Source organism: Xiphophorus maculatus, chromosome 4, assembly GCF_002775205.1.
Source record: "Xiphophorus maculatus strain JP 163 A chromosome 4, X_maculatus-5.0-male, whole genome shotgun sequence".
NCBI classification, from domain to species: Eukaryota; Metazoa; Chordata; class Actinopteri; order Cyprinodontiformes; family Poeciliidae; genus Xiphophorus; species Xiphophorus maculatus.
Genome location: NC_036446.1, coordinates 1713946 through 1726663, shown reverse-complemented (window position 1 = coordinate 1726663; position 12718 = coordinate 1713946). Strand labels below are relative to the sequence as shown.

The 12718-nt window shown below is 42.7% G+C and overlaps 1 protein-coding gene across 8 annotated transcripts in view; it reads right to left on the bottom strand.

Annotated features, from left to right (window-relative positions):
- LOC102229383 (serine/threonine-protein kinase BRSK2-like) overlaps nt 1-12718 on the bottom strand; it is a 94854-nt gene that overhangs the window by 17961 nt on the left and 64175 nt on the right. For 6 of the 8 annotated variants that reach the window (XM_023332330.1, XM_023332331.1, XM_023332332.1 and 3 more), the window contains exons 3-12: nt 11778-11863; nt 9443-9583; nt 8329-8445; nt 5686-5719; nt 5286-5354; nt 3161-3307; nt 3033-3064; nt 2141-2305; nt 1960-2057; nt 1267-1420 (exon numbers count right to left, since the gene is read on the bottom strand). In XM_023332330.1, coding sequence (XP_023188098.1) covers nt 1267-1420; nt 1960-2057; nt 2141-2305; nt 3033-3064; nt 3161-3307; nt 5286-5354; nt 5686-5719; nt 8329-8445; nt 9443-9583; nt 11778-11863 — 1043 coding nt within the window. The remainder of the gene's footprint in view (nt 1-1266; nt 1421-1959; nt 2058-2140; nt 2306-3032; nt 3065-3160; nt 3308-5285; nt 5355-5685; nt 5720-8328; nt 8446-9442; nt 9584-11777; nt 11864-12718) is intronic. The other 2 variants (XM_023332329.1, XM_023332334.1) reach the window with 1 other exon arrangement.

Below are 12718 nucleotides of genomic sequence, written 5' to 3'. Positions count from 1 at the left end.
AGTGTGGACAGAACCAGTCGTGTTCCGGCAGTTTCCAGTTCGGACCTGAGCCTCGGTGGTTCTGCTACAACCAATCGATGATTTTAGAATCTCAGCTGCTGGAAATTTAGTTTTTCCTGTTTGGACTCATCCTGGACTCAGGAGGATTTCGTCCAGCGGATGGAAACAGGAAGCGGATTCATCCAGGATGAATCAAAAGGTTTTTGTTCATTTACTCTGAAGCTGCAGTTCATGCAAACAAAAAGAAACCTGGAGAACAAAATCACAGAAAAACGAGCCTCACATGCAGGTCTGAAGCAATTAATCGTATTAATGACGATGAATCGTTTGTTAAAATAATTGATGAATCGTTATAGATTCAGAAAAAGGTCATTGGCTCAAAGAGCAGTTAGAGTAGAAATTAAGACAAAGCTAAAAATAATTAAACATTTTATATTCAAGATTAAAACAAACAAAAAAATTGTCTGTACATTTTTCTGCCCAGAAATCCTCTGGTTGCATTTTTAGCTTCACCTGGAATAAAGTCTGTAAAAAAAAATTTAAACTTTTTTATCCAGTTATTTTTGTACTGAAGCAGAAACTCTGAGATCAGATCCAACCTTCGCTATTAATGATCGAACTAAATGAATCCTGTTACTGACAAATGTTCATTTTCTTCTCTAAACTGAATTATTTGTTTATTAGGATCTTTTAATGTATTTATAATGTATAAAAAGGCTTTTTTATCTGATTAATCACCAGAATAGTTGATAATTAGGATAATTGTTACTTGCAGCCCAAATATCTTGAGGTTTGAATCAGACAGAAATAAACTTCATGGTTATGAAACGACTCAAACCTCCCAGTTTCTCCTGATTCATCCTGACTTTCAATATTTCTGCCCAGAAACAAAACAAAGATCCTCAGAGCTGCAGGACAGCAGGCTGCATGCACGCCTCCTCACGCCGAACCCGACCCGGATCCAGGTCCGGATCCAGATCCAGATCCAGGTCCAGGTCCAGGTCCAGGTCCAGGTCCAGGTCCAGACCCTGAACTAGATCCGACCCATGCTACGGCACGCTGCACCAGAACCAAACCCGCTGAGACCGGGCCGTACGTCAGGGCCGACGCAGCGGATCATTTATTAAACTGCAGTTCAGAGTCGCTTCCTGGTTCTCATGAACTGTTCAAATACATCAAAATGATCCCAGTGGATCCAAATGATCCCTTAAACATCTGATCTGACCCAGAGACAAGTCGGACCATGCGCATGCCGCCGCTCCTCACCTCTGACCATGGGTTGCCATGTCGATGGCTCGCCGCACCGGGACGGGCGACCCGCCCTCTGTGACGGTCAGAACCTCCATGGACTTCCTCTCTGGTCGCCGCTTGCCGTGGCGGCTCAGCATGGGCGAGTCAACGCGCTTCCTGGGAGGATCTGCTGAGACGGGACGACAAGATCAACAGTTCAGGACCCAAAGGTTAAAGGTCACCCATTACACTTCCTTGAGCAGGTGGACGGGTCTATAGGAGATACAAACATGTTATTAGAGATTTCAGTCTGATCAGTTCTGCCCATCTTCAACTGTTTTAGGGGCCTGTCACTTTAAATCCAAACAAGCCACGCCCCCAAACTCAACGTTTACACTCGCACCTGAAAACGGCTGCAAACAGATGCTCAATTATACAACCGTACATTTTTGAAAAGCAGAAGTGGAGCCTCCTGCACAACCAACCAGAATGCAGTAAGTGGTTTCTGGAGTCAACAACTAAACTCTTGTGTTTTCCAGCAGCCAGCATCAAGTGTGAAGTAAACTATGGTGGAAGAAATTATATTTTATTTGTTTCCTGCTTCTGTTACAACAAGATTTTAATTTTTCCCACAACTGTAACCAGAAGCTGAAATAGAAACTTAAATATTTCCTTGTACTCTGGTTGCCTGAACCCCAGCAGGCGGCTGAGGGAGCAGCAGGGACGTACCGATCTCGTTGCGCGGCGGCAAGTTCTGGTCCTCCTGGCTCGGGTATCTCTCCTTCCGGTCCAGCAGCAGGAAGTAGATCATCTTCTCCTGGTTGTCACTGAGGAGAGAAGAGGGATCTGAGCGCCTGGCGGTGCAGAGCCGCTGCACCACGGCGGTCGGTCGGTCGGTGGTCTCACTCACTCCTCAGACAGCAGGTCTTTGGTCAGCTTGTCCTTGTCCCTGAAGCAGCCCAGGGAGTGCATGCTCTCCAGGACGTCCGGGTCGATCTCCTCCGGCGCGCCCAGCGTCCTGATGGACACCTTCCTGGGAACCGGCTGCTCCGGCTCCGGCTCGTTTTTTCCAGCCCTGCAACACAAACGGCAGAGCTGCTGAGGAGCAGCAGAGGATTGTGGGAACTAAAAGGTGGAGTTAAATATGAATACAGAACCGACATTAGCTAACGCCACAGTTAGCCATCAGTCACTGATCAACCAGGACAAAGGTCAACATAATCCCAGATTATCATTTATATATTTTACCACTGGTGGGCTACGTTAGCTAGTCACGCTAACACCAAGGCATAATAATTTACATGTTCCATAATATCCTTAGATACTGCATTTATGTTTATTTCTTCTACTGTTTGTTTTTTTTGTTTCTTGCTTGGAATAAAATTACTGGAGGAAAAACAAGCAGAAGGAAAGAAACGGATCTGATTTTATCTCCTTTCGCCTGACAAACTGTTGATCAGGACTGAATTTTAAACGCAGTGAAAATGGAAAAACATCCAAAGTGCTGAATATATTTTGGTGGCAGCCATTTTGGAGTCACATCTTAGTAAATTAGAGCAGCAGCAGAAACTCTGCGCAGAGAGTCGATGTTTTCCTCTGATCAGCAACATTTTCTGCTTTTCTGAACCAGAAACAGTGAATCCATTAAGATCAGAGGAGCTGCTCTCCTTCCTGACTAATGGACGCACTTCTTCGAAAGGAAAAAAACAGCTTTGATCATCATCATCCGCTGCTGCGTTTTATCCTTTTCAGCTCTCATAATGAGAAACACTCACAGGTGAGACCAGCAGGTTTGTACTTACAGGTACCAGGTGTGTTTCTGGATCTGCTCTAACTGCAGGAGGAACCACAGGACAGGAAACACTCGTCTGAGATCATTTCACAATATTTGCCCGTTTTCTAACGCGTGGCTCTTCGGTCGGCGGCGTACCGTCAGACGCTTGGCGGCGTCCACCTCGATCATCCCCCGCAGGAGGTTCTGGCAGTCCGGAGGGATGAAGTGCGGCATGTGGAAAACTCCCAGCTTCACCTTCTCCAGGAGGTTCCTCAGGTTGTCGTCGTCGAACGGCAGCGCGCCCTGAGAGGAAGAGGCCATGATGATGATGATGATGATGGTGAGAAATCAAATATCTGAATCTTAACCAGCAGGAACACAAAGCTGCAGACTTTAGGATTAGGTAACATTATCAGCTCTATTTAACCAAAACCATCAGGTCTTTTCTGAATTAATGCATAAACATGTTCGGCACATTGTCCACTTTCAAAGGTTTCAAATTCTGTGTTGTTTTTCTCTATATTCTCATTTCATCTAGAAATATTTTAAAACTCCAACATGAGCTGGAAAATCAGGTTTGAGCCGTTTTTTTAATTGTAATTAAGGGCCAAACAAAATCACTCAGAGGGCCGCAAATGGCCCCCGACCCACACGTTGGACACCCCTGATCTGAACCATCCCAGTAGAGGTCCTGGTTTCCTCCAGGACTGTTCTGGATTTATCTCCCATCAGCATGATGCTGCCACCGCCGTGCTGTGGTCTCATCTCTCAGAACCGAACGGCTTCGGGTTCTGAAGAACTGGCATCACTTTGAAACATTTTCTGTCTCGGTTCGTGGACTTGTTCCTGGCTGACAGAACCGGTGGGCCCGTCAGACAGGAAGTGGGCCCGTCAGACAGGAAGTGGGTCCGTCAGACAGGAAGTGGGCCCGTCAGACAGGAAGTGGGCCCGATGGCAGTGATGAAGCCGTCCAAGGCGAGGAGGACGGCTTCATCACCAGATGGCCGTCGACACGGCAACGAGTTGTCACAACAACGCGGGCCGGGACATTCATCTTCCCGCTCCGCCTTAATCAAGACGCCGCCACGCTTCGCTTCACACAGCGAACAAACAGCAATCAAGTCGTTGCCGTGGCGACTCACTCATCACTGTCGCGTTTTGCAGCGCCAGAGGTTGGAAGACGTTTGGGAAGCTCCTCTTCCTCCTCTTCCTCACCGTCTGGATGGAAAGTGAAGCTCACAGTTTTCTGAATTATTTCTGCAGCAGCTTCGATTCATTTAATCTGAAAAAACTTCGTTTAAAACCTGAAATCTTCTGTTTTCATCGGTTTTAATCTCCAGGACTAAAAGCAGCTCAGACGGAAACCTGAGAGAAATCTGATGCTGCAGGAAGAAGAAGGGTAACCATGGTAACTTTGGTAAAGTCCTGGTTGTTTAACGTCATAAACTTCATTTTTAGCACTAATTAAAATAATAAGGAAATATAATTGTAAAGCAGATTGTGGTTTTGACTCTTTTAGATAGAAAAGTTTGTTTTTCCTTCCCAGAGGAAAAATCTCCTGACATTAATTTACTTTTCAATAACAGAAAATATTCCTGCTTCAGTGTTTGTATTTTATTTTATTTTTACTGCATCATGTTTTCATTTTTTATTTTGCTTCTCATCATCCAGAAATATTCTTTCACCTTGTTATAATAATTTATAAGTAATCAAAAATTGCATAAATTTTAACAGAAAATAAAAGATTTTATTTCTAATATTTAACTTCTATGGTGAACTATTTTATTTTTTCTATATTTCATGAGCAGGAATAAATTAAATGAATAAAGTAAATCCTGCAACATTTTGCATAATTTATGTGTCATTATTTAAAACTTGTTGATATTTTTACAATATTAATAAAAATATTAAACACGTTTATTTTTCTGTGGTCATTTCAGTTTTTGATGTTTTTTGCTACAGAACCTAACTAATAAACATACTCAGAAATTTAACCAACAGAATAAACTGATTGTAAGAAAATTTAAACTGATGAAATTTGTAGTTCCCATTAAATCTGTAGAGGTTTTATGTCTCGTTTTGGTTGCCGTAGTTACTCTTTAGCTCTTTATCTTCACTTTTTCTCAGTTAAGGAGCCGCTGATGGTGAAAAGTCTCATCTTCCTTTAAAATAAAATAATAGAATCTGATAAAGTTTTGTGTTCCAGTCATCAGCCTGTTTGCATGTGATGCTGCAGATGCTGCAGGTGCTGTAATGCTGCAGCAGCTGCAGGGTTACTCACCACTAAAAGTGCAAACAGGATGACTCCGCAGCTCCATGCGTCTGCTTTCCTCCCGTCGTATTTCTCTCCCTGAATGAAGACAAAACGCAGCGATGAAAGATTCAACCAGAACTCAGACATGAAGTTCATCAGTTATTATTTCAGAAATTAAAATGATTTTGCAGCAAAAAGATGGAAAACTGACGTCAAACTAACTGAAAGCTCAGCAGAGGTTATGGAGGTTCAGATGCATTAAGCAGAAATACGGACTAAAACTCTAACAGGTTTCAGAAGATGAAATACAAAGAAAGTGCATTTGAGTTCGGAGGCGACGTGATGAAGAGGAGGAGGAAGAGTGCAGAGAGCGGAGATGGAAGAGCAGCTCTTACTGAACAGAAAGGAGAAAGCAGAAAGCACTCACCCTGATGACCTCCGGGCAGGCGTAGTGCGGAGATCTGAAAGCAGAGCAAACCGGACGTTAGTCTGGAGGAGATGCTCCGAAAGAAACCCGGTCACACAAAGCCAGCGAGACAGAAAAACAGAAAACGGCGAGAAGACGAAGAAACCGAGACAGAAAAACAGAAACAAAACAGTTTTTCTTTCCTGGTGGATTCTGGTGTTGATCTGAAGCAGATTTAAACCAGCAGCCCTGAATCCAGCTCCTTATTAATGCCTGGGGTCAGTTTACATAAAGATAAAAATAAAAAGTAAATTTTTACATGTTATTCAATAAAAAGTGACCCTACAGGAATAAACAGGAAAAGTTTCCAATCAATAATTCAACATAAATCAATCATTTAGATGCATTTAAAGAGTTTTAATCAGACTCTGATCAGTTGAATCTTCTCAGCTTGTGTGAGATCCTTCAGTAAATCCGGCCATAACTGAGGTGCTTCATTTATAGTTCATTTTATAAAAATGTAAAAACTTTGAAGGAAAAGAGGATTTCCATATTTAATATCTTGCAGTTGTGATTCTACAGGAAGAAAGTCAGATTCAAGTTTTTTCCTGCCTGCTGTTGGGAAACGTTGCTGTGGTTTAATTTGCAGGCAGTGAGAAACATTCATTACTTCACATTTTGAAAAACTGCTTGAAAAGTGGAAATAAAACGAGACGACCAATCAACCTGCACTGCAAAAACACAAAATATTAGCAAGTAATTTTGGTCAAGTTGCTGCTACAAATATTTTAGTTCACTTAAAGCAAAACTGAGTTAACTTAAAAATAACTTTTCATCAAGATATAGGATCTTGTTTTAAATAAATAATTCCTTAATATTGATAAAAATCTCTCATTCCCCTGGCAGATTATTTCATTTTTGCCACGGGGAAAATGTTTGGTTGCAGTGAATTAATCTCGGTTAGATTTGGTGTTTTTTCAGTGTGTAACAGATCCTGCAGCAGATCTGAAACAATTCATCTGCTAATAAATATTTCAACTTAAATGTAACAAATAACATGAACATGTATTTTTCTGACAGGTCGGTTCTGCAGAACCTCCGTCTGGTCCTCATCAGAACCAGCGAAGCGGAGAGCCCGGTTCCCCCAGCAGTGTGTAAACACACACACTTCATCTCCGCTGATGACATTCCTAATTATGTAGCTGGAAGTGAAGCGGGTCGACCGGCAGAACTCGGACACGTCACAACACGCCGAGCGCCGTCGATCACAGCTTCCTGCCAGACTCCGCTCGTTTGGGTTTCATTAACGCCGCTTGGTGGAGTCGATCTGACCCGAACCCGTCGGAGCGTGGAGCAGGAGACGTCTGGCTGGTTCTGATCTGAGAAAGTTTCAGTCGCTGCAGGAGGAAAACAAACATGGCTGCTGCTGATCTACAGCTTCTGGTTCTACAAACTGACCAGAAATCCGACTTTACAGCAGCTGATGACAAGAAACCAGTTTAAACAGCAGATAATTAACCAGAGATTCACTGTTCTGACTCACTGAGACCCTCTAGTGGCCAAACTCAGACTACGAGAGATTAAGTTCCACAAACGGGCGATGAAAGAGCATCGTTCAGTTTTCTGAGACAAATGATTGAAATCTGATCATTTTTTCACCAAAATCGAGGAGTGACTGCAGGCATCAGGCTGAATTTACCCTGGTAAGAAATTAGTTTTTAATTTTGAAGTCTGCTGCTGATCCTTGTAGTAAATAAATTAATCAGCTCTCCCTTTAAACGTCGCTCTTACATGATTTTACATACAATGATCAGCTGCAGCAGAGATTTGGACTTCAGTATTCTGACTTTCCCTCCACATGCAGCGTTAGCATAACGTAACGTTTTGATGCCAAACATGTTACTGCAGCTAAGTTCAGACTTTTTTGTGCTCTGAATTATTTTCCATCAGGTAAAACGAGGCTTGATTGTGTGGAGAAAACTGAGACTTTCAGCTGCTTCCATCCACCAAAGCTTTGTTTTAAACAGCAGCTGCTCAACAGACTGATGGAAACATTTGGGTGATAAAGTTTATCTGCCTCAATGCTAACACACACACCAGGAAGAGCTTTTAAATCCCTGCTGGAATGCTAGTCTGATAGGTCTCAGCATTTCTCTTTGCATCTCCTCCTCAATAGATCATTTCTCAAACAAATATAGTAAAAATAAATAAACTAAATCCATTTTTTAAATAAATGAAATGTTTTGATTAAACACATTTAGCTAGATGTTTTTCTCTGCATGAACTCATGATGTTTATTTCGGGTCAGGAGTTTCCAGAAACCTGTTCAGTTCTTCCTGCATGCGGTTCGGTTTCAGCCGGACCCTCAGAACCGAGCAGCAGGTAGGAAACCTTCGCATCAGAAGCTGCTGCTTACATGATAACGACAGTTTCTGCTCAGCCTCCGACGCTGCAATCTCCCGCGCTCCGTGATGCGTTTAGGAGCGACGTGGATTTAGCCGTTCCACACGCCTGACTCTGGCCGAACGGGTCGGAACCGCTAATATTCTGCAGTGCTCTCAGAAAACCCCAAACACTCACATCAGGTCGGCTGCTCCGTTCAGTCAACACTGAACAGGTCCCACTCAAACAAGGAAAATAATGAGGCAGCAGGTTGATGCTCACCCACAGCTGGTCTCCAGCAGACTGTCCCCGACCTGCAGAGACGCCATGCCGAAGTCCGCTATTCTGATGTTGTTCTTCTCATCCAACAACAAGTTCTCTGGCTTCAGATCTCTGTGGCTGCAGGGGACAGAGAGACAGAGAGACAGGGGACAGGGGGATGGAGAGACAGGGGACAGAGAGACAGGGGACAGAGAGACAGAGAGACAGGGGACAGAGAGACAGAATCAGTTTCATTCGTCACCAAAACTTCAACACAAATGTCAAACTTTATTCAACTGAATGTTTGCAAATCAATTTAGCGTCTTAAATTGAGGGAAAGCTAAGGGAGCTAAATGTTTTCAAAGTTATCAAAAACAATAAAGCGCTAAACAAACCATGGAGGCTTTTCCTGGCCAACCTGAATCCTTATTTAAGGTGGATATTTAAGGTGGATATTTTCTGTTTAAACTGTGAAGAAGATCTTTGGGTGTAAAATCTCCACATTCAAGTCACATTTTGTGTTTACTGAGTTTCTGATCTTACAGCTTCAGATGAATTAAACAGACTGACAGTTTTTGTCATTTAGCCCAAAGTGAAACATTTCCTTGAAATCGTAAAGTTTTCTTTGCAAACATTTACAATCAACTTCTGCTTTTGGTCATAAACAGCTAACATTTGTTAAAACCTGCAGCTGAGGATTTTCCCTCTGTGGTTCATCCAGTAAAAACACACAGAGCGAAAGAAATCGAGTCGTTCAAAGCCAAACACTTGACGTCCAACGCCGAGCGCCTTTGATGTGCAGTTGCACTTCAGATGCTGCAGCCAGAGGAACTAAAGGTTTCAGGGAGATGAGAGGAGATCAAGAGGAGCCGCCTCTACCGTCGCCCCCGGCAACGGCTGACGAGGAGACGAAACCGCCGAAAACGGAGCAAACGCTTCAGGAACCGTCTCAACATTATTCTGAGAATATTCTGCACTTCTAAACTAAAGCCCAGAGACGAGTCGGGTTCTGTTGGTCCGGGCCGCAGAACAGCAGAACAGCAGGACAGCAGGCTGGTTCTGAACCCGCAGACTGAATCGGACCGGGAGCAGAACTGAATCGGACCGGGAGCAGAACCGCAGTGAGAGTACGGACCAGATGGAGTGGCTGTGGCAGAAGTCCAGCGCTGAGATGATCTGTCTGAAGAACTTCCGGGCCTCTTTGGGCGTCAGCCGGCCTTTCTTCACCAGGTAGTCGAACAGCTCCCCGCCGGACACGTGTTCCAGCACCAGGTACCTGCAGAGGTCAGAGGTCAGCACACCGTCACGGTGAATCCAAACACACTCTGTCAGATCTACGGTTTCATTTATCAGGAAATACTAAAAAATGTAAAATCTTTCCCAAAGTTTTAGATTTATAAAAGGACTTTGACTAGACCGTTGCTGCTATCAGATGGACTGATTTTCACCTGGTTGAACCAATCACTGTCAGAGAAATGTTAATGTTTATAAATAAAACATTATTTAACTGTTTTTATTTGATCCTTCTTGGCTGTTAGACTTTTACTTTGCTGTTTCATGTTGCATCAATAAATTGACATAAGCAGAAGAATCTGGTTTTGTTTTATGTTTCTGGATCTCAGAGTTTTATCCTTATCTGAACTTTAAAGAAATTCAATCAGTTTTAGCATTTTTCTAGCAGAAGAAGACAAATATTTGGATTCATAATTCATCTCCAGATGGTTTCCTGTCAGCGCAGATTTAACAGAAATCTTTTGTTTCATCTTCCATCCTGCTGAAGGAGACATTAATCATTTAATCCAGTCGTAAACTACAGCGTGTTCGGCTATAACCTTACGTTGATGTATGAAGTAAATCTGCAGCTTTGCGTGTTTGTGCTGTAAAATGTTTCATCCATCTCCAGGACTGATTTATCTCAGGAACATCCCTGATCGCCGCGCGGCCTCGCCGTCCTCGCCGTCCTCGCCGCCTGATTTATTAGCAGATTAAGGGATCCGCCGGAGCGTTTCGCCGTCAGAGCCGTTTAAATTAGAAACACGGCCGGCTGTGATTTGTGAGGCGGGATTTTCTGTTTGCATCCATGATGACCGTCCGTCGCCGTCCTCGCAACATTAGGAAAACAAATTCCGGCTCCATCTGACGCCGGCGGCTTTATCAATTATTGAGCGGCGCGTTAAGCGTCGCCGCTAGAGCGCGGCTGCGACTCGCAGCAGATTAATGCGAACAATAAAGGAAGGAAAAGCTGCAGCTGCTGCAGGTCGGACTGATGGAGAAACAATTCAGGCCTAATGAGAAAACAAGAGAACAACCTGATCCTCTTGTCTCTATTAAAGAAACCAGACATTAGCTGCTCAATTACTTTATTACTTAACATTCAGTAGCAAGCATTGACCTTTGAACTTTACTTCCTGACTCTTTTATCACTTAGAGGCATGAAATATACTAAGCGATTATCTCAACGGTTCTTCAGCAGCAATCATTCTAAAAAATAAGAAGCAGGTGGAAAATGTCATGATGCTGCCACCACCATGCCTGAAAGAGTTTCTGAGTGTGAAAACCTCAGTTTGATGAATTAAAATTAATTTTAAAAAAAGGGTAAATATATTTTCTTGCATTCAGTTACTTTCTAGTTTATTCTACCTTTAACTGGTTTTGAGCCGATATGAACGGCTTAATGTGGGCAGATACCAAGATCTGATCAAACCATGACGGAGTGAGTGACTGCTGCAGGAGCTTCTCTTTGCAGACTGAATATATATATATATATATATATATATATATATATATATATATATATATATATATATATATATAGATATATATATGTATATATCTATATATATATAGATATATACATATATGAAGCAAAGCTATAGGAAGGAGCAGATTGCCCACAGAGGTCAGTGGATCCATGCGGCTGAAAAATCTCCTCATCCAAACACAAAAACTTTTCAATCGAAAAGCTATTTTTTACCCTGAAATTGACATATTTCCATAAAGCAAATTTTATTTTGTAATTACAATTTGCGCAACTTTATGGTCAATGGAAACGCAGCTTCTGTCACATGACCAAACTCCTCCCAACCAGCAGAAACAACAAGATGGAAATGAACATCGGTTGTTAATATCAGCCCAGTTTTACTTACTGGACCAGAACCGATAAGTTAGCAGATGCATCGAGCATTAATGTATTAAAACTTCAATCTCTGACTGCAAAGTTATCATAATGTTATGATGTTATGATGCTTTTTCTCTTTGTTGTTTAAGGAAAACTTTAATCCAGACAGAACTCAGGTGATAATCTCGTTTGAATCCCAGCCTGGAGTCTCTCTGCATGTTCTCCCTGGTCAGGAACGGTTCCTCTCAAACCTTTTGATTTTATTTTTCCAGCCAGAAAATCTAATCTCAGTTTTCACAGAAGTAGAAAACCAGACCTAGAAGCTGAAATGGACCTTCAAAAAGCAGCTTACAGGTATTTCTTGTTTTCGTAGACGTCGTGCAGCTTCAGGACGTGAGGATGCTCGATGAGTTTCAGGATGGCGATCTCCCGCTCCACCTGCAGACAGAAACACACAAAATGAGTAAAAAACATTGAAGCCTGCAGCAGAGCGCTGAGCTGAGAGTAAAAAACCTCCGGACCTGCAGCCAGAGCCTCTGATGAAAGCCGACACGCAGCATCTTTCCGTTACATCACTTTAATCAGACAAAGTGGGCCTGCAGGGTTTTACAGCCATGTTGTTTGGAGGCAGCCGAAGCAGAAATTCACACTTTAACCCCAGTTGGTTCAGCTGTACCCACCGCTGATCTGCTGCTTAAAGTCTGACACTTTAGTTTAACACTAATGTGTTACAGGGACCAGCTGGTCACGCCTGGACAACCAGAAACAAGGAAAGCTGCTTGTTGCAGCGACAGAAAACAGAAATCATTTCAGTTCTCACATCGTCTCCTTCAGGCTGGCAGGAAAAAAACCCGACAAAACTGAACCACTCGCTGTGTGGCTAAACAGTCCAAATTCACTCAGTTAACAGAAAACAGAGAGAAAAACAAAAAAATGCTGCTGTACAGGTAAATATCCAGATCTACTACAGAATAAATGAAGCCAACAGCCTGCAGTTTGTTCATTTCATTCATAAAACATCAAATTCTCCAAAGTCTGAAGTAAAATTTACACTAAAGAGAGAAAGTTTCAGTGACTGAAACCAACACTCATCTTTTCTGTTTCCACAGGATTGAACAGCAGCAGTTCAGTCAGGCTGCTGCTCTGGAGCAAACAGGTGTGTGTTAGCACAACGCCAGGCTGGAAAGTAGTCAGCAATGGCCTTAAAGAAACATCGCCTGTATTCCCATCAACCTGGTAAGGGCAAAAAAGCAGCAGGGAAATAAAAAGAAAAATATGTAACAAAGTTACATT